This window comes from Perca fluviatilis, chromosome 17 (assembly GCF_010015445.1).
Source record: "Perca fluviatilis chromosome 17, GENO_Pfluv_1.0, whole genome shotgun sequence".
NCBI lineage: Eukaryota > Metazoa > Chordata > Actinopteri > Perciformes > Percidae > Perca > Perca fluviatilis.
This window is the reverse complement of record NC_053128.1, coordinates 16,595,190-16,617,329: the sequence shown is the minus strand read 5'-3', so window position 1 is coordinate 16,617,329 and position 22,140 is coordinate 16,595,190. Positions and strand designations below refer to the sequence as shown.

Genomic DNA, 22,140 nt, shown 5'->3' with positions numbered 1-22,140 from the left:
TTAACTGAAAAGAGAGGGTATTTATAAAAACAAAAAACAATGCTGCTCTGCTTGCCTTAATGTTCAGTATATGTACTGAACAGAAAACACAGACTAGCAGCATAATAAACTGGGCGTGCCCTTATCTGTCTGAGAACCACTGATAATGTGTCTTCTCAGACTCCTAGCAGCAGACAGCCGTGTGTGTGTGTGTGTGTGTGTGTGTGTGTGTGTGTGTGTGTGTGTGTGTGTGTGTGTGTGTGTGTGTGTGTGTGTGTGTGTGTGTGTGTGTGTGTGTGTGTGTGCGCGCGCGCGTGCGTGCGTTTCCTCACGTAACATTGTCAGAGCGAATGGTGAAAGTGTATGCACTTTAATCTCATTTGTAGGTCAAAGCTCATCACTATTTTCTTATCCTAATCTTTGAATTGCATATCATTCATTTACATTTCACATATACTGGGATCAGTGTTAAACAGCTTGTTCGCATCAGTTGACCCCAAAGATAAATGCTGATTGTCAAACTGACTTTTATCTGATGAGTCTTTGGTATTGTTGCAGATACTGTCAACTATTTGAAAATGGGTGACGTAACATATTTTGCAAGAGTTGAGAATAATAAATGTGTCCCCATTAATTTGGGCTCTGGGGTAGTAACCTCTGTTAACCTGCAGCAGTGAACTACAGCACTTTGTAGTGTCTATTGCAATCATCCCTGATAATGCAATGCGTTTCATGACATGTCACATTACTGTAATGAACACTGTAAAATGTCAGCCTCCTTGTGTCATTCAGAAGTAGGCATACATCATTCTATTGTCATTGTGAACTATATTTGCCATAATCAGCAGGACAGAAAATTGTCAATCATGTGGCAAAAATGACCAAATGTTTTACAGCTACTGACGGTTAGCATGTTAACATATTTATGTTGGTTACATGTAAGCTACCTCTACTGTATTTCCTGCAGGTTTTCAATTAAACCGATATGCTATGGCTTTTCAATCCAAGCAATCAGCTGATGTAGCGTTTGGTTGCAGTAAAAAAAAAAAATGCAGGCTGGTGGGTTTCATTGTAGATCTATTGGCCCACCGTGGTGGTACATAAAGTCCCGGCTGTGGTTTGACACCCTGTCCTTCCTCCATACGCTACTTCACTGGTCCCTTCAGTTGACAGATGCGTATTTAAAGCACATTTTACACCACACGGTTCCGCATCAGAGTCTTGTCATTAATGTGTGGAAACCGCTATAAGTGCTGGCCTCGCTTTTTGTCGGCGAACAGGCAGGCAGGGCCGCGCCGCATTTCCTCTTCACTAGTGCCGCAAACCCCGCCCCTGCCGGATGGGATGTGTAAAGAACCGCCATTCTCGATTGGCCCAGGCACCTGTCCGTCAACGCTTATTCCTGATACACTGATGGGACGCTGACGGCGGTGGGCGGGCGCAGATAAGAAAATTATAAGGTCATTTGAATTACGCCTGCTAGCGAGCTTATCGGCTACAATGAACCCATAAATGATATCAATGATTGTGACAATGAACGGATGATGATCACGGGGTCAACGTCGACGCGCACAGTCAGGCGAATTTGACTCCACCAGAGGAGAAGCAGCAGCTCTTTGTGGCGTTACAACAAGAGGGGATCCCGGTGCGTGTGTCTGTGTCTCTGTGTGCGTTTCTGTGAGCCTCTGTCAAGCCAAGCGAGCGGCGGAGAGGGCGACCAGGCTAGCCTGTAAGCCGATCAAAGCGGAATCGCGCACAACGAGTTTCACTTCTGGGATTTCTGCGCACCTACATGCTGTGACGGTGTGAACGAGGTGCAAGGTATGTACGCAAAAAAAAAAAAAACTGATCACCCCGACACAGCCCTATCTGACTGTGCGCCCCCGCGGTGTTCAACTTCACGGATGGCTCTGGTTATTATTTGCTAGGAGAAAGGGAAGGATTTTGGCTATCACTCTATTGTCCTCTGTCAACCTTGTCTGCGAGCGACCCGCTGACGGGACTCAGGTGTCTCTCGACACTTTAATTACAGGCAGCTCTCGGTCCATGAAAGGTAATTTATGTGAACGTGGACTGCATATTCAGCATGCCTCTTCTTCATAAAAGAGGCTGCTTTCATACTGTCCATCCGCTTCCTTGCTAAGCCGATGCGCGCAATACGCTGCGCATCCTGCATCCTAGGCGCGCTTGTTACCATGATAACCTACATCATGTTAGTCCGATCATATATACAGATGCATATTGTCCAACCGGGTAACGATTGAAGGCCCTGGCTTAAAGCGCACATGGCATGATTAGTGAGGCGTAGTCTAACCAACGGTGGGTTGAGCCTCGCAATCATTTCCCCATCCACTACCGCAATATGATGCTACGCGCTATTTAGATTTCCGGGTGCAACGGATGATGACGCTTTTTTTCTTACTGTGAAGTGGCGGTCTATGTTTTGAATAACAGCAGACTTATTGGATTGCTATAGCCATCATCATCGTTACAGCCACATGCAGGGAGAGAATGCAATACATATCCAGTCAGCATCTTGGCTCCTGAAAAAGCTATACTGCCATCATGCAGTGTTTTTCTACATAGGTTAATGAATAGATAATAAGCAGTCATGTAAACCTATCGTTTACTGCTTTAGGATCATCTTCCAAACTATCAAGTGGCACTGAACACCAATGTCAACACATGCTGTCCTCTGCTGCTCTCAGCTGTCACTATAGACAATTTGCTTTGCATTATTTCCCTTTCTGACTCAAGGTCTCTGTAGCCTTGAGTTTTATTGAACTGCAAGAGAAAAGAAAACTCAAGGATTTTCTCGGTTTTATTCTGCTGCCCATGTGAGACAATATAGTGCACTAAAAAATGTTTGTGTATTTCTGTTTACATGTTTATGACCACTTACAGATTTCATAAGATGAAAACATACATTTCTGGTTACGTATAGCAGCCTCTTCCTCATTTATTGTAAGTGTACCACAGTTGATTAAAATGGGCACAGGATGTTTAAAGAAAATCATTCTAGATTACATTCTAAAGTGGTTGGCTTGAATACCATCATGAAGAGTGTGTGTGTGTGTGTGTGTGTGTGTGTGTGTGTGTGTGTGTGTGTGTGTGTGTGTGTGTGTGTGTGTGTGTGTGTGTGTGTGTGTGTGTATTCTTTTAGGATGATGCGTCTAGGGTGTTCCACAGCCCTGCTGTTTGTGTTGAGGCTGCTAGTGGGCTTGCCTTGGTTCCAGGTTCTCCCGGCCATCCTGATCTTCTACCTGGGAAGTGGAGGATGGAGCTTCCTGCAGATCTTTGCCAAAACAATTGGCAGAGACTTACAGTAAGCATGAGGATTTTGTTTATGTGTTGACTTGCTCACAGTGTTAATTAAACCTAAAAAAGTCATGGAATTTGCAAGTTTAATGCCTTTTCAAGCTTGGACAAATAATTGCTGTTGTTATTTTTCCCCATTTGCTATTTTTTTTTAACCAGATACTGTAGGTCTTTTCTTACTGTCTGACTGCTGTCAAAGGGAGCCACATCCCAAATATAATGCTCTCTGTGAGAATTTTGACAGTGACAAATGATCTGTTGTTTTGGTTCTACACTCCAGAACATTGGACCTGAAGTGAAACAATGACTATGAGGGTACAGTTATGACCTTCAGCTTCAATTTGAGCATGTTAACATCCTTAAACAGTACTGGGTAAACAGTGTTAGAACTGAAGCCCTATCATTGTATCACTGCACTGTTAAAAAAGAATTGGGGAAATCATAGCTCTTTTTATATATACAATTGGTTATTATTCCTACAGTGTTCATTCAATATGGATGGGAGAGCAGCTAAACTATCAAGTTTAATGCACTAGATACACAGCTAAATCAATAGTAAATGTGTCACCATCCTAACATTTGCAGGCATCCCAACAATAAAAGTTCCTGAAGAGAATTAGTAAGCCAAAAATTACCTTGCACATACACTAATACAACTGTACAACACACTGTAGTTTTTGCACCTGCTTAAGATTCACACAGACTGCAATAAGAATAAATAAACTTAAACATTTGAATACCATTTTGCTTTAGAAGGACATCCTGCAGTTTATTGCATTTAAATTAGATTTTTGGACATATGATTTTGCTTGTTACTGTGATATGTTTTTTTTTTTCTTTCAAGGGAGAAACATTTGAAAGTATTTGTTCTCACATATTTAGCTTTGCAAAACAATGTAGCTGAAATCTTTGAAAGCAGCTTTGAAAAACTCCTGAGGCTCTTCCTCCGCAGGCCTGGTTTTACAGCGAGTGTTAGCAACACGTTCCTGTTATTCATGTTTCAAAACTTGACAGGGCAGGTAGCCTGAAATATTTTCGACAAAGCACAATAGAGAGGATCAGGGAGTAGCAGATCTTTTAACTGTCTCTTGCCTAAAGCCAATATTTACAGTTAGTTACCATGGTAATTGGTTTGTGATTAACTTCCTTCTTTTCCCTTAATAGCTCCAGTAATGGTAAAACAGGAAATTGTAAAAGCTTTTATGACCTCTCCATGACATATTAAGCCAATGTAACCAAACCAGTAGTAATGAGCGCTTTTCTGTGACCCATTGTTTACAAAAAAAAACGATCTCTACTCTCTTATTGGTTAGAGATAGAAATAACCGTTCACAAGTCTATATTTTAAAGAAATTTTGCTGAAACCAATTTTTCTTCTTCTTTAGACCTGATACTACCTCAGCTACCGAGTTGTGTGAACCTGCTCACATGCAAATAACCCATACTATAAATGCAGTTCTGATAACGTTGTAATTATATGCTGATAATGTCTTAAGCCCCAAGGTTAAAAATGCAATATATCTGACCCTGTCAAAGCATGCCCTCCCACAGTGACTCAGAAATGTCTATATTGTAATGTACTGTGACAAGGCTTAGGTAATTACACTTAACATTACATCAACTGTAACACCTGAACACTATATGTTGCAGTTATGTAAGAGTATATAATGGAAACTAGTTAGCAAGCGGGCACAGAAGTTGAAACTGGTTGCTAAAAGTAATAAATAAATGGTAGAAATATATAGCTAAAAGTAATGACTAATTATTCAAATGATTAACTAAGGGCGAGAGAGGATACGAGAGGACGAAGAAGCCCGTCTACAAACCAATCAGTTATAAGTATCTGGAGACGCAGCTCACGTATGTGATGACGGCAGGACGTAGTTTTGTCACGTATAGATCTTTAGTGCCCTTGCATAACTGCAGTGTGAAACCAAAACTTACTGGATCAAATGTATACAATATAACAAAAGCATGAACCTTGGTCCGGCCCTTGGTTCGGACTTTCAGGTGTGAAAACGCCCTAAAAGTAATGGATGAGTGGTTGAAACATTCAGCTTCACTCCGAGTAGTAGTTTCACTATCCAATATCCATACTTGGACCAAACCGGTTGGGAACCACTGGTGTAGTGTTCATGCAGCTCCTCTGTTGCAACAGAATGAGCAAACTGCTTTTTTGCAGCCAAGTGTAGTAATGAAATAACTAAAACAGCAGTGCAACAATAGATTAGATTAGTTATCTGGACCATCATGAAGCCAATATCCAGTTTAATGATAAAACATATCACCACCACCACAATGTAGCTGTGAAGTAACTTGGCACAGTATATTTTTAGGATGTTTCTGTAGTTATACAGTGCCCACTATCTGTACCTTTGCACCATAAATATAAGGTATTGAGTGATGTCCTTTCACATAGGCAGACTTTGCCCCAGGGACCCACCCAGTCATCTGTCATAATGTATTCACAGTATACAACTATAAATGTAGATGAGCTTCGAAGTATTAGGCGATAAATATCAATGTACTATGAAATTAATAAATATCTAATTACTACGGGGCGACCTCTAGCTCACCCAGTAGAGTGTGCGCCCCATGTAGGCTGAGGCCTTGGCAGCGGCCTGGGTTCAAATCCGACCCGTGGCCCTTGGCTGCATGTCGTCCCTCCTCTCACTCCCCTTTTCTGTCTTCAAGCTATCCTGTCGATTAAAGGTCATTAAAAGCCCAAAAAATAATCTAAAAAAACAAACAAAACAAAAATCTAATTACTACTGCATAACAATACTAGTACTAATACTGCTAGAAGATCCTAAGTTTTTAGTTTGATTTCTCGCCATTCATGCATTCACTGTGCCCAGGAAGTGACTGTGCTGCAATTATGACAATGAACATTTAGTTAGCTTTATATTTTTTGTAAAAGTCATGTTGTTCCATGTTAAAAATTTGCAAATATTGTGTTTTGAAAATGCTACCAGACAAAAATATTTAACTCAAGAACTAGGAAGTCAATCTAAAAATGTGCATTCCTTGGAAAAAGGCTTGCAGTATTGAAGGTATATATGCAATTTGTAGTTAATGAGCCAAAACGTGCAAAACCAACGCATTTTTAGGTGAGCTGGATTGGCTTTTAAAGCAAAGGGCAAATTGCCTTTTGGAATTATACCAGGAAGTGTTCTTTTAACTGGCTGTTTTCTCTTTTTTTTATCATTTTCTCTCTTGCTCCTTCAGTGCGGCAGGAGTGCTATTGCGGGTGAAGATGAATGTCAGACGCCACCTCAGAGAAAAGAACACCATTCCCAAGATCTTTGCTGAAACAGTGCACCGCCACGGGGACAAAACGGCACTTATCTTCGAGGGGACTGGGGAGAGGTGGACCTTCCATCAGTTGGATGAGTACTCCAACAGAGTGGCCAACATGCTGCTGGAACGGGGTTTTAAGGTAGGGCCTACAAAACAAAATATCCTAGAAAGAATTAGGAGAAAAAAGACGCCTGTGGCAAATTTTACACATCTTGGTCCACAAAACCTTTTGCTATACTGAGTTCTCTTAATTGTTAAAACTCTCTAAGATGTTGTTTCCATACAGAAGGAGGCATGAACTCTTTATAGAAACTTACGTTAAATAAAAATAAACTTTAGTCAATCAGTTGATGACCTTTTGTTGTTTTCCTCTTCAGGATGGTGACGTGGTGGCCCTTTTCATGGAGAACAGGTCCCAGTACGTGGGCCTCTGGCTGGGCATGGCCAAGATCGGAGTAGAGGCCGCTCTAATCAACTTCAATTTGAGACTAGAGGCCTTGGTCCACTGTGTCACCATCTCCAATGCCAAGGCTGTGATGTTTGGCTCGGAGCTGAATGATGGTAAGAGCAGAGAGGATGGAGGAGGTGGATGTGTAGCGTTAGCGATTAGAGAAGCATCCTAAGGATGTGAGGCAGATTTAGTGTGTGTATAGTTGTCACATTGTCAAGTTCATAGCCAAAGGAGGGCTATACAATCTGTACAGCACTGCTTTCTGATGAGTGCTGCTGTTATGTTTCCGCTGTGATGAGAGAGATGAGTGGTGCAAGGAGAAAGCAACAGAGGTCATAAAAGATAGATGGCTTTCAGAGAAGGTGTCTCTTCAATATCAGTCAATGGAATGGCTGATGAATGGAAAGATGGGAAGAAGTAATGTAGAGGGAAGTGGAGAAATGTCTCCATCATCAATCTGTAGTGTTTAAAGGACTGAGTTGGTCAGAGAGAGCTGATAAATCATAAACTAAAACAGATCTGAGGTGTATACGGGAAAAAACTGAAACATGATGTAAAAGCAGCCATGTTGAGTCACATAAATTAGGAATATTGTTAATTAAATCTCTTGTTTTAATGGATAATGATTACAGCATTTAAATTAAATAAATATTACTGACCAACTTACTTCTGGTCTTGACCTTATATCTGTTAAACAAATTAGATTTAAATCAACTACTACTGAACTACTACACTATTTTTGAATGCCCAAAACTTGCATTGTATCAAAATAAATCCTCTCTCTGTGTCTGAGTTTCTTCAACTGACTGCTGCTCTCCCCTACTGCTGCTCCTCTTTTTGTTTTGTTGTGATGTTGAGAAGCAAGACACGGGAACTTTCTTTCTGGAGCATTTATTCAGAGACAAACGGAAACCTACACTGTACATTTACTAGCCTACAACTTAACAAATAAACTGCTAATGTATTCTCTGCTCTGATAGCCGACAGCTGTCTGCTCTGAGCGCATTCACCGTCACTCACTCTCTCACGTAGCCTACACACTAAGCACCGAGATATTCCTTAAAGGAGCTTCCCCAGTCTTGTAACACAAGGAGAGCCTGCCAGAGCTTCTTGTATTTGGTCCGAAAGTCCGAACCATCCAAAAAATTGCAGCAGCTCAGTAAAATTGTTAAATTAGGCATCTATTTCAATCTCTTCATGACCCTCTTTTGGGTAGGATTGGGCATCGAGAACTGATTCCTACTTGGAATCGTTCCAAAAATTACGATTCCATCGGAATCCTTTCTTTATTGGAATCGTTTGAGGATCAATGTTCCAAATTTAACTTGCGCAAGTTTTGAGTTTCCGTAGCGGCCAGGCGCTTGTTGTGTTGCAGTCATGGAGCACAGTATGCGGCACTCTAGTGTGGCTTTATTTTACGTTGAAAAAGCGGTTTGCAAACCACCATTGAATCAAAATAAAACGTTCCTCTTATTTGTGAAACGAGCATGTGACCCATTTCAACTCCACCCCTCAAAGAATCGGAATTGAGAATCGATAAGAACCGGAATCGAAAGGAAGATTCAGAATTGGAATCAGAATTGTTAAAATCCAAACCACACCCAACTGTACTTTTGGGTCCCTGGCCAATATGAAAAGGCCTTATCTCAACTGTTATAAAGGCTGAATGAGTTTTGAGCTGTTCATCCTGGGATTGAGCAGTGTTTGTGTTGGATCCTGGAGTTGTTAAGTGATATATGCATTTTTAAGTAATTGAAAAAGCAGCCTCTTTGCTACAGAGCAGGCCACTTTCAAGCCAGTAGCATTAGTACTGAGCCAGCATGACATAAGGCTTTTAAATTAAGATGCACTGTCTTTTTTTCAGGGGAAAGTATCAGAGCTGTTTCAATGTGTTTTCTCCCTTTTTCTGTTGCTCACAGTGACATATTTATACTTTCTTGCCCTTTTGTCAAACTGCACCTTTTTATATCAAGGTATCCCCCACCTGAAACCAAGTTAACCTGTTCCCCTTCCCTTCTTTTTTTCCTTGTCTGCTATTATACCATATTTCCTTCTTCTCTCTATCTGTAATAATGTTTAAATGTTGTGCCACATAAAGTCCACTTGTAATTTGGAATAGTGGATTGACATACTTTGTGTTTTTCTTACTCTTATAGCGGTGTCTGAGGTCCACAGTTTAATGGGAAAGGAGGTGCAGATGTTTTGCTCAGGAGACTGGGACCCCAAACGGGTTCCGCGGGGAACCGAAAGCCTAGAGCCCCTGCTGGATGCTGCCCCGTCTCACCTGCCAAGCCGGCCGCAACGCTGCTTCACAGGTGAGAACACCGTGAACTGATCCGGATCAGAGTTTCCCAACAATGTTGATAGATCCAAGAAGTCCATTTAACAAAAAGACATTTTACAGCTGCTTATTTTAAGTGATATTGTCCATGGTGTCATATATATTCAGCAACCAACAACGGATGTCCTGGTCATCAGGAATAAAACATTACTGTCAAAATTTTAGCACTAACTCTAACCAAAGCAACACAGCAATTTTAAAAAGTCATTTGTTTCCATTTTCTGATAGTATGACAGCACAATACTTTTACTTTTAGTAATACGTTTGGCGCCAAGCAGTGACCAGCAGTCAAATAAATCACATCATTTAATGAAACTGAAAAATGAAACTCCTACACTGAACGAAAATGTCAGGAAGTCGGTATATAAAAAAGTGTCAGTGTTCATTATTTTAAATATTGTTTCAATGCTATTTAATATATTTATGACTGCAAATAAATACAGGGACTGGACAGAAACGAAATGCATCATATGATGCTGATTGACCTAATGAGAGAAATGGTTATCAAACAAGAATCCTCCACTCTTTTTACTGTTATAGTTATTGGGATGATTCATCACCAAGTGTGTTACCAAGAGTTATATGGGTTACTTGTTTCTAAGGCAACCTGAATACAGTACATGGACTAAAGGGAGAACAAATTGAATCCACAATATTAATAATCAAGTCATGTCCATTTATTTATATAGCCCAACATCACATATTTGCCTCTCAGGACTTTCCGATCTGCACAACATACTTTGTATTTTTTTATTTTTTTATTAAATATCATTTAGCATTTCAAACTTTTCATACTATTACAGAGCTAATCAGTGAGCTCTTATTCAATGAGTCGAGTCCCACCTGCTCACTCACCTTTGCTCTTGAACACTATATGAAATACCTGACAGCCACACAGTCTGTTGCAGCAATAAAACCTGTGACCTTTGTCACAGGTTCTCCCTAAAACTTGCGCCCACACAGCTGATTTGCTTATGCCAAACAACTCTGTGAAAGGGTTTGAAGTTTGTACGTGAATTGAGGTAGCATATAGCCACCATAATCCAGTTCTTTAGCTGTTAATCCAAGCTCCAAAGTGTATATCGTCTGTTGAGCAGTGGTTGGAGTTTATTACAGATACAATCAGTTGTAAGCAGGAAAGCGAAATCCAAATACAAGTGGTTAATTGTGATGCCAGAGACCTCTCGACTGGATCTAGAGCCTATTTGTATATGTACATCTGAATGCAGGATTTTTTTATCTGAACAGGATTTCTCTGTGTAACCACTAGACCACTTTGCTTACACACTGCACTGTATCCCCTGAGAAAAAGGGACATAATGGTCTAATTTTTAACACTCTATGCAACTTAGTCAAAATGAGCTGAATTGGCCTGTAATTAAAGCCCAGCATTTATACTCCTGCGCTGCTAATCAGAAGTGAGCATTCAGCAAAATGTTTATTTAAAAATGAGTAACCTATCTAAACATGACAGAGCATTAATGTTTACGCTCTAAAGCGCATGCCAGAACCAGTCATAATGCATTTAAGATGTTGACATCACTCTCACCCTGCTGTCTGTTTTAGATCGCCTGTTTTACATCTACACGTCAGGAACCACTGGGATGCCTAAAGCTGCTATCGTTGTGCACAGCAGGTAGGAACGAGCCGTGCAGCTAACTAACAGACACACAGGGACTGCAGCTGCTCTGACCCATGCTTTCATGTGTAGTATAAATACTGTTCTAAAAGAATGGAGGAGAAATACTTCAAACTTGTTGCTTTTGTTTTGACTTTGTTTTACTTTCTTCTCTTGCCATTCTGCTTTTCAGGTACTACCGCATGGCAGCCTTGGTATATTATGGCTTTAGGATGACTTCAGATGATGTGTTGTATGATTGCCTTCCGCTCTACCACTCTGCAGGTAAAATCATAACTTGATTTGTGTGTGATTTTAAAGTTGATATTTAAAGTTACAACCTTTTTTAAGTCAGCAATTTTTTTTATTTTTATTTATAACATTCATCTTGGTGAAGTTACCTTAAAACAGCATCCGGCCTTAGATAGTGGATAACATTGGCAACAAAGAGTGTTGCTTATGTTTACCTGTGTTTTTGAATGGCAGACATTTAGTCTGTGTTTTTGACTTGTGCCTATAGAAAAATAGCGTACAAATTGTTGCTTTGAATTCTATGTCCTTATATGTTCCCGTGTTGAGGACAACTCATATTTCTTTGTCTACAGGTAACATTGTGGGAGTGGGCCAGTGTATAATACATGGCATGACTGTAGTCATCAGAAAGAAGTTCTCTGCGTCACGTTTCTGGGACGACTGTGCCAAATACAACTGCACTGTAAGCATAATAAAGATTACAAGTCAATGCCACAGATTTGGTGGGCTGAGTAGCACACCACAATCTCAACCACTTGCTCAAAAGATGTCTTTCCTGTCACTTTCTTTAAAAATAATCTCAAGATTTAATTTTATTCCCCAGTTAATCTCTTTGAATCCCTTTTTGGTTATTGTAAGCTTGGTATTAAATCAGTAATTAGTTTGTTCTTATGTCTGTTCCTTCTCATCACTGAACTATTTTTCTCACTACCGTCCTGCTCCACTCTCCTCCAGATTGTGCAGTACATTGGTGAGATCTGCCGATACCTGCTGAACCAGCCGGTTCGGGACATGGAGAAACAACATCGGGTGCGCATGGCAATGGGCAATGGCCTGCGCCAGTCCATATGGGAGGAGTTCATGAAGCGCTTCAATATCCCACAGATTGCAGAGTTCTACGGAGCAACAGAGTGCAACTGCAGCCTCGGCAACTTTGATAACAAGGTGGGAATGTGCAACGAAGTGGTGATGATGTTCTGACCAAACAGGCTTTCAAGTTGTTTTTCTGCCTAGATGTTCTTTTGTCAGCCCAAGTGTTTTAATTGGCGTCCCTGTAGTGAAATACTCTCTTTAGAAATCCTAGACTACCACCACCCACTCAAGTTCTTTCACCTGAGAGTTTTACATTATGTTCAGTGGCTTTTCTTTTCTGAACTGCTCTAAAATCCTCTTCATGTTAAGCACTCTGTTATTCTAAAAATGTTTTCTCAGTTTTGATGGCTTCTTATCAACACAACACAACACACAGTGCTGCAGCTTTTTGGCTGTTTGGAACTGGTCTGCCTTGTTGATTTTTTGTTGTTGTTGTTGTTGCTTTCTTCTATGCTCTAGATTGGAGCGTGTGGCTTCAACAGTCGGATTCTACCCTTCATCTACCCCATCAGACTAGTGAGGGTGGATGAGGAGACCATGGAGCTCATCAGGGGACCTGATGGTGTCTGTATTCCCTGTAAACCTGGTAGGTTTACTGTGTACACATATTAAACATCAACTTTACACTTGGTAAGCTCAAATGTACATAGAGCTGGGCAAGTAGTCTGTACTTTTGGCAGAAGGGATTATTGTACACATTTTAAGTAAGTGTTGTAGACATACAGTCATGCACTGAAAGGCGCAGTCCTTTCTGTAACCCCTGATGGAGCTTAAACTATCCACTTTGTGTGTGAAAATGGAAAATGGTTTGATTTGCCATAATTGCCAGTTATACATCAATTCTCTCTTTCTTTCTTTCTTTCTTTCTTTCTTTCTTTCTTTCTTTCTTTTCTTTTCTCTCTCTAGGTGAGCCTGGGCAGCTAGTCGGCAGGATCATTCAGAATGACCCTCTTCGGAGGTTTGATGGTTATGTCAACCAATCCGCAACCAGCAAGAAGATTGCTCATAGTGTCTTCAAGAAGGGAGACACTGCCTATCTCTCTGGTTAGAGACACACACACACACACACACACACACACATATATTGAGTTATTCACTGTATTACATGCTGACTGACGAAGGTTACTTTCACACCTATAGCTTGGGAGACTAGGTGCAATTCAGGGGTTCTAGTTGCAACATTGTTGCATTTTTCATTTGGTTTTCGGTTAGCGTTCACACTGCACACTTGTCAAGTGCTCCAAACATTGTAAACAAATCTCATGTGATGGAAACGGTTGAGTAAAACTTTTGGATTTAAAAGTTATCCTCTGTTAAATCATATATATGTCCGTCAATTGTGTACAGGGTTGAATTCATTTAAATTGCAGGCTATTAAATGCATTGTTTTTCGGTTCACTTCCTATGTTTGGGTCGGATTGCGTTCTCATTTAAAGTGAACCGAACTCTAGTGCACTTGAAAGCGAACCAAGACCCCTGAGTCTGGTTGTTTTGGTCCTCACCAGAGTTCCCAACACCCCAAACTAACCGGACTGTCCAGGGTTCGGTTAAAACAGCTCGGGTGTGAAAGTACTTTTAATTATATGATTTTTCACCCCCTCCCCTTCCTTTCACCAGGTGATGTGTTGATCATGGATGATTGTGGCCACATGTTCTTCAAGGACCGCACAGGAGACACTTTCCGCTGGAAAGGAGAGAACGTCTCAACGACTGAGGTGGAGGGAACTCTCAGCAGGCTGCTAGACATGAAAGATGTAGTTGTCTATGGAGTGGAAGTACCAGGTAAAATCTGTCAACGTACAGGCTTGATTATTTGTTCTTATTTGGGGTTTTCCTCAATATGTGTCCAAAGAAGGTTTTGGTTTAGAGCTGTGCAAGAGTGGGCACAAACAGCATGTCTGCTCTCTGTGCATGTCTTCTTTAAAATAGGTCACTGCAGTGTGTATAGAGAGATGAATACTGAACAGATATTTAACAAGAACCATACTGTGTTAAATACTATAGTTATCACAGCTGCAGTATCTTGGCTTACTCTTGACTTATTGTGACATGAAATGAATTATACCATTTTGAAATGTCATTACATATTAAGCTGAGCTGTAGCTGAGATTCTGCAGAGGCAAATCACAGATGCCATTTACCAGTCACTGTGATTTAGTTAACTTTATTAATCCGCAAAACTAGTTTGGCATGCACAGTGACAAATTTAACATTTGAAAGACATACTGCCACAACAGTAATGGCAGTAACACACAAACTAACATTAGTGTAGCTCAGGAGACTGCCTAGACACTAAATAAAAAAACTATACTAATACAATCAATGATGTCCTGAGGCCTCTAGAAGGGTCTCTTTCAGTACCAGCAGTATTTAAGGGGGAGTGTACAAGTGAGATACTGTGTAAAGTCACAAGGTGGGTTCTACACAGCATCCATAGCCTCGATGCACAAACACAAGCATCTGTTTGACTTTAAACCCCAAATATGGAATGAATCCTCTGACATGCCCCTTTCTGTGTGTACAGGAGCAGAGGGAAAAGCTGGAATGGCAGCCATCGCTGATCCGTCTCACTCCACTGACCTGGAGAAGCTTGTGAAAGACATGGAGAAAGCTCTCCCGCCGTACGCCAGGCCTGTATTCCTCCGCTTCCTTCCGGAGGTCAACAAGACAGGTAAAATGCTCTTTTCGCTGCCGTTTGTGTTTAAAAAAATAAATAAAAATAAATAAAATCAATCAGAAATTAGATTTTCAGAAGCTTTTATTTCTGTGCAATTTGAAAAAAAATTACATTTAAAAAAATTACAAGGTTTTCTGAATTAGACCTCAAACCTTCACAGCTGGCGTCTAAAGTGCCCTAGTTTTATTTATTTTTCTAGTAATACTGTATATGAGACAATGATCTCAACCACTATTTGGGACTCTTAATCAAATTATTTAGAACTGTTCCAATGAGGAGTCAAAGTACAATGTCCATCCATCCATCCATCCATTTTCTGCCGCTTATCTGGGACTAAGCAAGGTAGTCCAGATGTCTCTCTCCCCAGCAACGTTTCTGGAGGCATTCCCCAAGCCAGATGAGATGTATAATCTCTGTGGCGTGTTTTGGGTCTATCCTGTGGTCTTGTACCAGTCAGAACACCTCCCTAGGAAGGCGCCCAGGAGTCATCCGGATCAGTATTATCAGGCCATGAGTCCAAAAGAAAATAAAAAATATTTGTTTTACAATCATATAATAATATAAATGATAAGATTTATTTATTTATTTTTAGAGAAAAGCAGCAAGTCCTCACAATTAATTCAATTTTATTTATAGTATCAAAACATAACATGAGTTATCTCGAGACACTTTACAGATAGAGTAGGTCTAGACCACACTCTATAAATTCCAAAACCCCAACAATTACAGTAATTCCCTCAAGAGCAAGCATTAGCAGTGGCTATTGCGACAGTGGCGAGGAAAAACTCCCTTTTTAGGAAGAAACCTCGGCAGACCCAGACTCTTGGTAGGCGGTGTCTGACGGGGCCGGTTGGGGGTGTGATGAACAGTGGCGATAATAGTCACATTAAAGATAGTGGAACAGTGACTTTGAAGGTCATCGTGGAAGTTCATGTCATAGCAGGGCACATTGTGTCATACTGAGTAGTGCAGTCTCTTATACCGGATCCTTACAATTAAGAAGCTGAAACCAGGAAATTGGCTTTTCTTTGCTTAGAAAATGATTTAAATGATTAATCGATTATCTACATAATACCTACATAATCTCTGTCTCTTTCTCAGGAACATTTAAGTTTCAGAAGACGGACTTGCGTCGGGACAGCTTTGACCCCAGTGCGGTGTCAGACAGACTGTACTTCATGGATTCCAGAAGAGGGTGTTATGTGCAGCTGGACGAGGACCTTTACCGTTCCATACTGTCTGGGAAACACAAATTGTGATTAGCAGGCTGACCACTACATCTACACATGTACACATAAATACACACATACAGATACAGAAAAGAAGACATTATTATGTGACCAGAATGCAGGGCCTTGTCTCCATATACAAAAATACATATAAAGTGATAGCCATACACACTCCTTATACCCACACTCAAACGGCAACATAGATTTACACACACACACACACACACACACACACATTGTATTCTCAAAACCACTTTGCTCTTTAAAATCCCTAAAAGCAGACTTATGCACGCCACACACACACACACACACACACACACACACACAGCACCACTCCATCCATCCATCCTTCACCGGCAACTCCTCTCGCTACCTCAGCAAATGCAGAGAGAGGCACAAAACTAGTAACCAGGTCTATTTGGTAACCTGAAACCACCCTTCATAGCCACAGTATCCCTGCCCACACAGGCCTCAAACAGCCACGCCTGTCCATCCTGGTCCATCAAACCACATGTTGCTGGGGGACACAACTGGAAGGGATGCGGAGTACAGGCGGCCTGGCATCCAGAATGCAAAAACTTAAAACTACAGATATCCACAGACTTAAAGGATGCTGAGAAGGAACATGGATTATTTAGTACAAAAAGTGTGTGAGGGACCTATGAGGACATAAACTGTCTCTCGGTTCGTTGTTTCGTCAGCGAGATTGTTTTGTAAAAGACTGGAGGCTCTACCGTCGACTTCACCTGCACAATTAGCCAGCAGTGACAAACCTGTGTGAAAACTACAGCTTTCCTCTGAGGTTAACTTTCCGTCACCTCTCTGGTCTCCTTGTCTTCATTTCCACCCTCACTCTACAGAGCTTGAGATGAAAATGACAAAAGTTTCTTTTCTTTTTTTTTTCTTTTTTCTTTTTTTTTTTTTAAAGGGAAAAAAATAAGGATCTTAGGGATTTTGGAAAGCCTTTGACATGTAACCAACGGTTACAGAAGTTAAATTGGACCAGTGGTTGAAGCTGAAAGATCTACTAAAGTGCAAAGGCCAGTATTTGCAGTGAAATAATCAGCCTCACCACATGAGAGCTGATACAAAACAAAGCTTTTTATTTAAATATGTCTGCATCACACCAAATATATTTAAGTTTTAGTCTTCGTTTACATATTTAAATGATATATATATATATATATATATATATATATATATATATATATATATATATATATATATATATATATATAAGTTTTAGTAATTTAAGTTAAGTTGTAAAATAATTCTTTTGTCATAGTGCAAATGTATCAGGTTGTTTTTGCTTTATCGAAATCTGTGCTTCATAAACTCTTGGAGTCCTCAAAAAGGAAGTTGCAGTATGCATTTTATATCAGCAGCTGGAACACAAAGTCAAGTGATCTGACTGATTCAACCCTGGGCTAAATACATGGGGCTATTTCCATAAACAGGACTTGTTCACATACTGAGCTGACTGAGCTGGGTATGTTTGTGTGGCTGTATTGTGCAGGTTTTGTCGTAAAAGGTAAACTATCGTATGGTGTGTGTGTGTGTGTATGTGTATGTGTGTGTATTCTTCTAAAACACATGAAGAGGACTTGACTGAAGATACCGAAGCACTAAATTGCCTGATCACCGAGGACTTGTATTTTCAACAACATGCTGGTGCTAAAGATGGATGTCCTGTCAAGTTCGAGAGAGCCGAAAGATCCAAAGATTCAAAAAGGGGTGGATAGGGTGAATCGAAATGCAAAGATGGAAGAAGAGAAAATGTGCTTTGTCATCGATGTTTTTCTGTTGTTGGCAGTAGCTGTCATCGGAGGTTGTAGTAGCATGAATGAGCATCATCAACCACACAAGCAGAGCACTGTGCCTTACTGTGAGTTCCCCTCCCAGATTCACAGGCCCTGGCCCACACATCGTATCTCATATGCTTCCCTATGTTGGACCTGTTCCATTTAGCTTCTATCTACCATAATCTTATTTGTCTGTCTTCAAATTCCCTGTCATAGTAGCCTTGCATAGCTGGCTTAAATCATGCCAGCTCATACTTTTATTCTGAAAATGATCTGCTAAGAATCCATGGCATTCCAGAGACTGGCACCTTCATCCTGCCAGGTGCTGGAAGAGGTTTTGTTGATGTCTCGATGGACAAGAGTCATAGCATTTTGTCTTGAACTCTATCCTCCTTACTTCCTTTTCTTTTGAGTCTCTTCCGGTCTTTACTTAGTCCAAACTGTAACCTTAATTTGTCTTCTAGATTTCCTATCTGTTATTTGTTTGTTTCTTGGTTTACCTTTATAGATATTGTTCGCCCAAGTTTCCATTTGCTCAGCACCTTTACTTTACGCCTTTTATCATCTGTCTGCTAACCACTGCAATCCTTTCCATTCATCCATCTCTTAACCTCTCTCCGCTTTCTTCTCTGTGGCGTTTCATCCTTTTAGGCTGGCAACTTTGTTTTATCCTTGCTGTCTTTGTCAGGTCTCTGTTCTCCACCATGTCTGCTCATGTTCACTTTTGCCGATGTTTGTGCGTAGTCTGCCATTACCCTGTGACATTTTGTCTTGCTTTTGCAACTGACCGCATCCCAAATCATCTACAGTACAGCCAGGCTTGCCATTGCCAACAGTTTGTGTAACTGGCTGCAGTGTAGAGGACTTATTAGTCTTCATGAGTTTTATGGCGGCAATGCTTGGGCTACTTTGTTCTCTGCAGACTGGTTCTTGATATGTTTAAACGGCTTTTCTTAGTTCGTACTTTGCACTGACTGACAAAGTTCACCTTGACGGCTGCAGTCTGCTGACAGTGATCGTCAACGTCGCTCTCACCTATCATTTCCCTGTTTGAGGGAATGTATTATTTTAATGATGAGTGTGAAATGTTCTGAATGTCTAAAAAAGCAAATGAGTGACTGATGATGATGATGATGATGAGGGTATTATAAAGTAAAGTGTGATTAATGTATCTACAGGAACACAATTTGGCTGTAATGATGCGTGTGGCTGAGGGTTGCCAACCCTGACCAAACAGTCCCACAGCAGAGCAATCTGAATAAGGTGTTTCCATTTTACACTTTTTTTTTTTTTTTTTTGTATGACTTTAAATTATTTTTTTGAAGGAATTTAATCATGTTAATTATAATTTGATTGTTTCACTGCTTTATGTGTTTGCTTTTGTTTTCTTTGCATGAAATCATAGCTTTGTGATTTTGGTATGAAAAAAACCGGGATTCATGCATGAGTGTAAGACAATCGAATGGCAGTTATTTTTTTTTCTCTACCTTTTTGTAAAAGGCACTAGGAACCAGCCGGGGAGAAACCTTTTCTGGATTCAGTTGGTGTAGTAATTTATGTTGACCAGTTTGCTATTTCGCAGCTAATAAATACTGTGTTGAAAAGTAGATTGCAAACCAGACAAGTCAGCTGAAGGCCTGCAGGGAGTGACACGTCTGTACAGGGCGTGTTCACGTTTTGATACACCTGTTTGACCAGAGGGGGGCGCTGTGTCCTTTCTCAGAAAAGAGAGGGTGAAAGAGACAAGTTTCCATGCCATCATTTTATCAAGCAGGAAAGGACCTAATGACTGCAACTTAAATTACTGTATATAGTAATGTATTGGGGGGAAATGAAACCGTACATGATATATTTGTAAACCAAATTTTAAAGCCGATTTAAATGTGGATATTAATATCAGTTAAAATCCTTTGACCCTGTTTCTTTCACATTTTTTCATCTGAAAGACAAATAATCATTTTCCAGGTCCTCTGCATATTTTTCCAGGTATTATGTGAACGATAAAAAACAATTTAATGCCAGCCCCCTAATATGCTTGGACCAAACATTTAGTCTCTGTTGATTGATGTAACTATAAGTTTCTTCCTGTAGCTCCGAAGTGAGCAATCTTGTGAGAAAGCCTCAGAGGCTTCGAACTGTCACCTATCTTCCCAGCTTACACTGAGATCAGTCAACGTAATCCGAATCTCTGATTGTGTAAAGCACTGTACCAAATGACTGGCGATCTAAGGTCACCATTATGTGGCGATCATTACACACCAGACGGACCATTCTGTGATCCAGAAACCCTGGCTGAAGAATTGTGTTTTTAACATTTCTGTGTCTCTGGTCTTCCTGTCCCTCATGCCTCTGATCAACATTTTTTTTCTCACACTTTTTTCTGCTTTTTGCACTTTTTGTTTGTCTGCTTTTCCCTGTCTTGGTCCTCAGGAACATCAAACATTGCTCGAGAAGGAAACAAGTTTGGACACGTGTTGGTTTGTTTTAGAAATTATTTTATGTTGTTATCTCATTGCACACGCAGCAGCTCTCAGCTTGTGCAGTGTGTGTAGGGGAGGTCCGTGAGGTGTGCTGTGTGTGTGTGTGAGACACACACACATACTGATGTCCTCTTGTCCACTGAAGGCTTTCTGTATACATGCATTTCAAGAAAATAAGACAAAAGCAGTGCTGCAAATGGAAAATCATTAATAAAAAAAAAACTATTTAAATTGTTCACTTGGGCTCTGATTGTTTAGTACTTTCTTGTGATGGAGCAGATTTCATAGTTTTGATGCCTGACTGCTGCGTTTTGCTAATCTATAAAGATTTTGACTATTAAAAACCTAAAACATGTTGGCAATATCCCAACAGTTTCAACACTAACAGCACAGCCTTTTACCCTAAAAATGCTGTGATCAATGTCCCAAACATTGGGTTCAGCAGTTGACTTTGGGTCACGCTCAGATGGTTTCCAGTAAAATTATTTCCAGGTAAAATTTACCTCATTTATGCATTTGTGTTTTTTAAGGAAATTATGGACTCCCAACTATCTAATTAGAATAAACTAAATGGCCCCTTTTAAGCAGTCTAACAACCAAACTATTCCTTCAAATTTACATATAGTACTATACTATTTTTCATATACATTTAAATTAATGAATCAAATCATACTTTACAAGATCATTTGGTAATGCTTTACTTGAAGGTATCTACATAAGAGTGACATGACACTGTCATAAACACATGACACTGTTATGACATGAACCCTAACCATAACCATAACTTGTCATGACAAAAACCAAATGACACTTATTAAAAGAAGCGTTATGTCATAAACGTTTATGACTTGTTTGTAGATACCTTCAAGGAAAGGGTAACCGATCATTTACTACCCTATCCGAAAAACTTTCCTCTAGAGCACGTGTCAAACTCAAGGCCCGCAGGCCAAATCCGGCCCCTCGCAGATTTTGATCCGGCCCGCATATCAATTTAGGTTCACAATAAATTTCAGCCCACCTAGTTTTTCTCACTTTTGCCGATGCTTTTTGTGCTTTTTTTCCCTATGTTTTTTTAAGTTGTTTTTGTTGCTTTTTTCAGCCTTTTTTCTATGATGGCTAAGGAACTTTTTTGCTGACCTTTTTAGGACTTTATGTCGACCAAACTGTAAGGGAGAAGACTTTCTAAGACATGCAATAATACAGTCAAAGATATTTGACTTTTTCAAAATGAAAACATGTCAATAAACTCTAAATGTCTGGCCCTTGATGTGATTCTTACTTTCCAACATGGCCCTTAGTGAAACTGAGTTTGACACTACTGCTCTAGAGGAAACAGAAATTGAATTAGACCCAAGACACCGCTAAAGCACTCAACAGTGAGCTCTTGTGTCCCACAAACACACCTCTCTCCAAACCCACTTTCAACATTGTATGTTCAATCTGTACATTCATTTACTCACCCACAACATCCATTACAGTCCTAATTTTAGCTACGTCAAACTACTCAAGCTGACCTCGGAAAAACAAATGAGATCTTAGAGCTTCTACATTACTTACGTTTTATAGTTTACCTTGGACTGTGAACTTGTTAGTACATTTGTACGTTTTGGGAACCTGTCAAGACAAAAACATTGAAATGAAGGAAAGTAAAACTGAAGCTTGAAAATAAATTTCAAAATGAACCTGTGAACCTCTTCTACGGAAAGGTATGATTAGTTTCTCTTGTCGTGACATGAGTGATAATTATCAGTAGCATTTCATATTGTAGCTGTGCAAAATTATATACCTGTTAAATCCTGTTCTATATGCAAATCTCTTCA

At 40.1% G+C, this 22,140-nt stretch overlaps 1 protein-coding gene across 1 annotated transcript; it reads left to right on the top strand.

Annotated features, from left to right (window-relative positions):
- Positions 1–1,387: 1,387 nt before the first annotated feature.
- slc27a4 (solute carrier family 27 member 4) lies at positions 1,388–17,197 on the top strand. The gene is made up of 14 exons (XM_039780588.1): positions 1,388–1,800; positions 3,143–3,304; positions 6,526–6,736; positions 6,975–7,158; positions 9,205–9,363; positions 10,956–11,025; positions 11,201–11,292; positions 11,613–11,722; positions 11,995–12,204; positions 12,592–12,718; positions 13,039–13,176; positions 13,750–13,914; positions 14,657–14,803; positions 15,911–17,197. The coding sequence occupies exons 2-14, from the start codon at positions 3,144–3,146 to the stop codon at positions 16,066–16,068; spliced, it is 1,932 nt and encodes a 643-aa protein (XP_039636522.1). The 5' UTR covers positions 1,388–1,800; position 3,143; the 3' UTR covers positions 16,069–17,197.
- The last annotated feature ends 4,943 nt before the right edge of the window (positions 17,198–22,140 follow it).

Excerpts from the sequence above, each read along its gene's own strand:
- slc27a4 (XM_039780588.1), top strand. The coding sequence starts at position 3,144 with ATGATGCGTCTAGGGTGTTCCACAGCCCTGCTGTTTGTGTTGAGGCTG. Across the intron at positions 7,159-9,204 it reads TGGCTCGGAGCTGAATGATG|CGGTGTCTGAGGTCCACAGT; the intron begins GTAAGAGCAGAG and ends TTACTCTTATAG. Across the intron at positions 11,293-11,612 it reads TCCGCTCTACCACTCTGCAG|GTAACATTGTGGGAGTGGGC; the intron begins GTAAAATCATAA and ends CTTTGTCTACAG.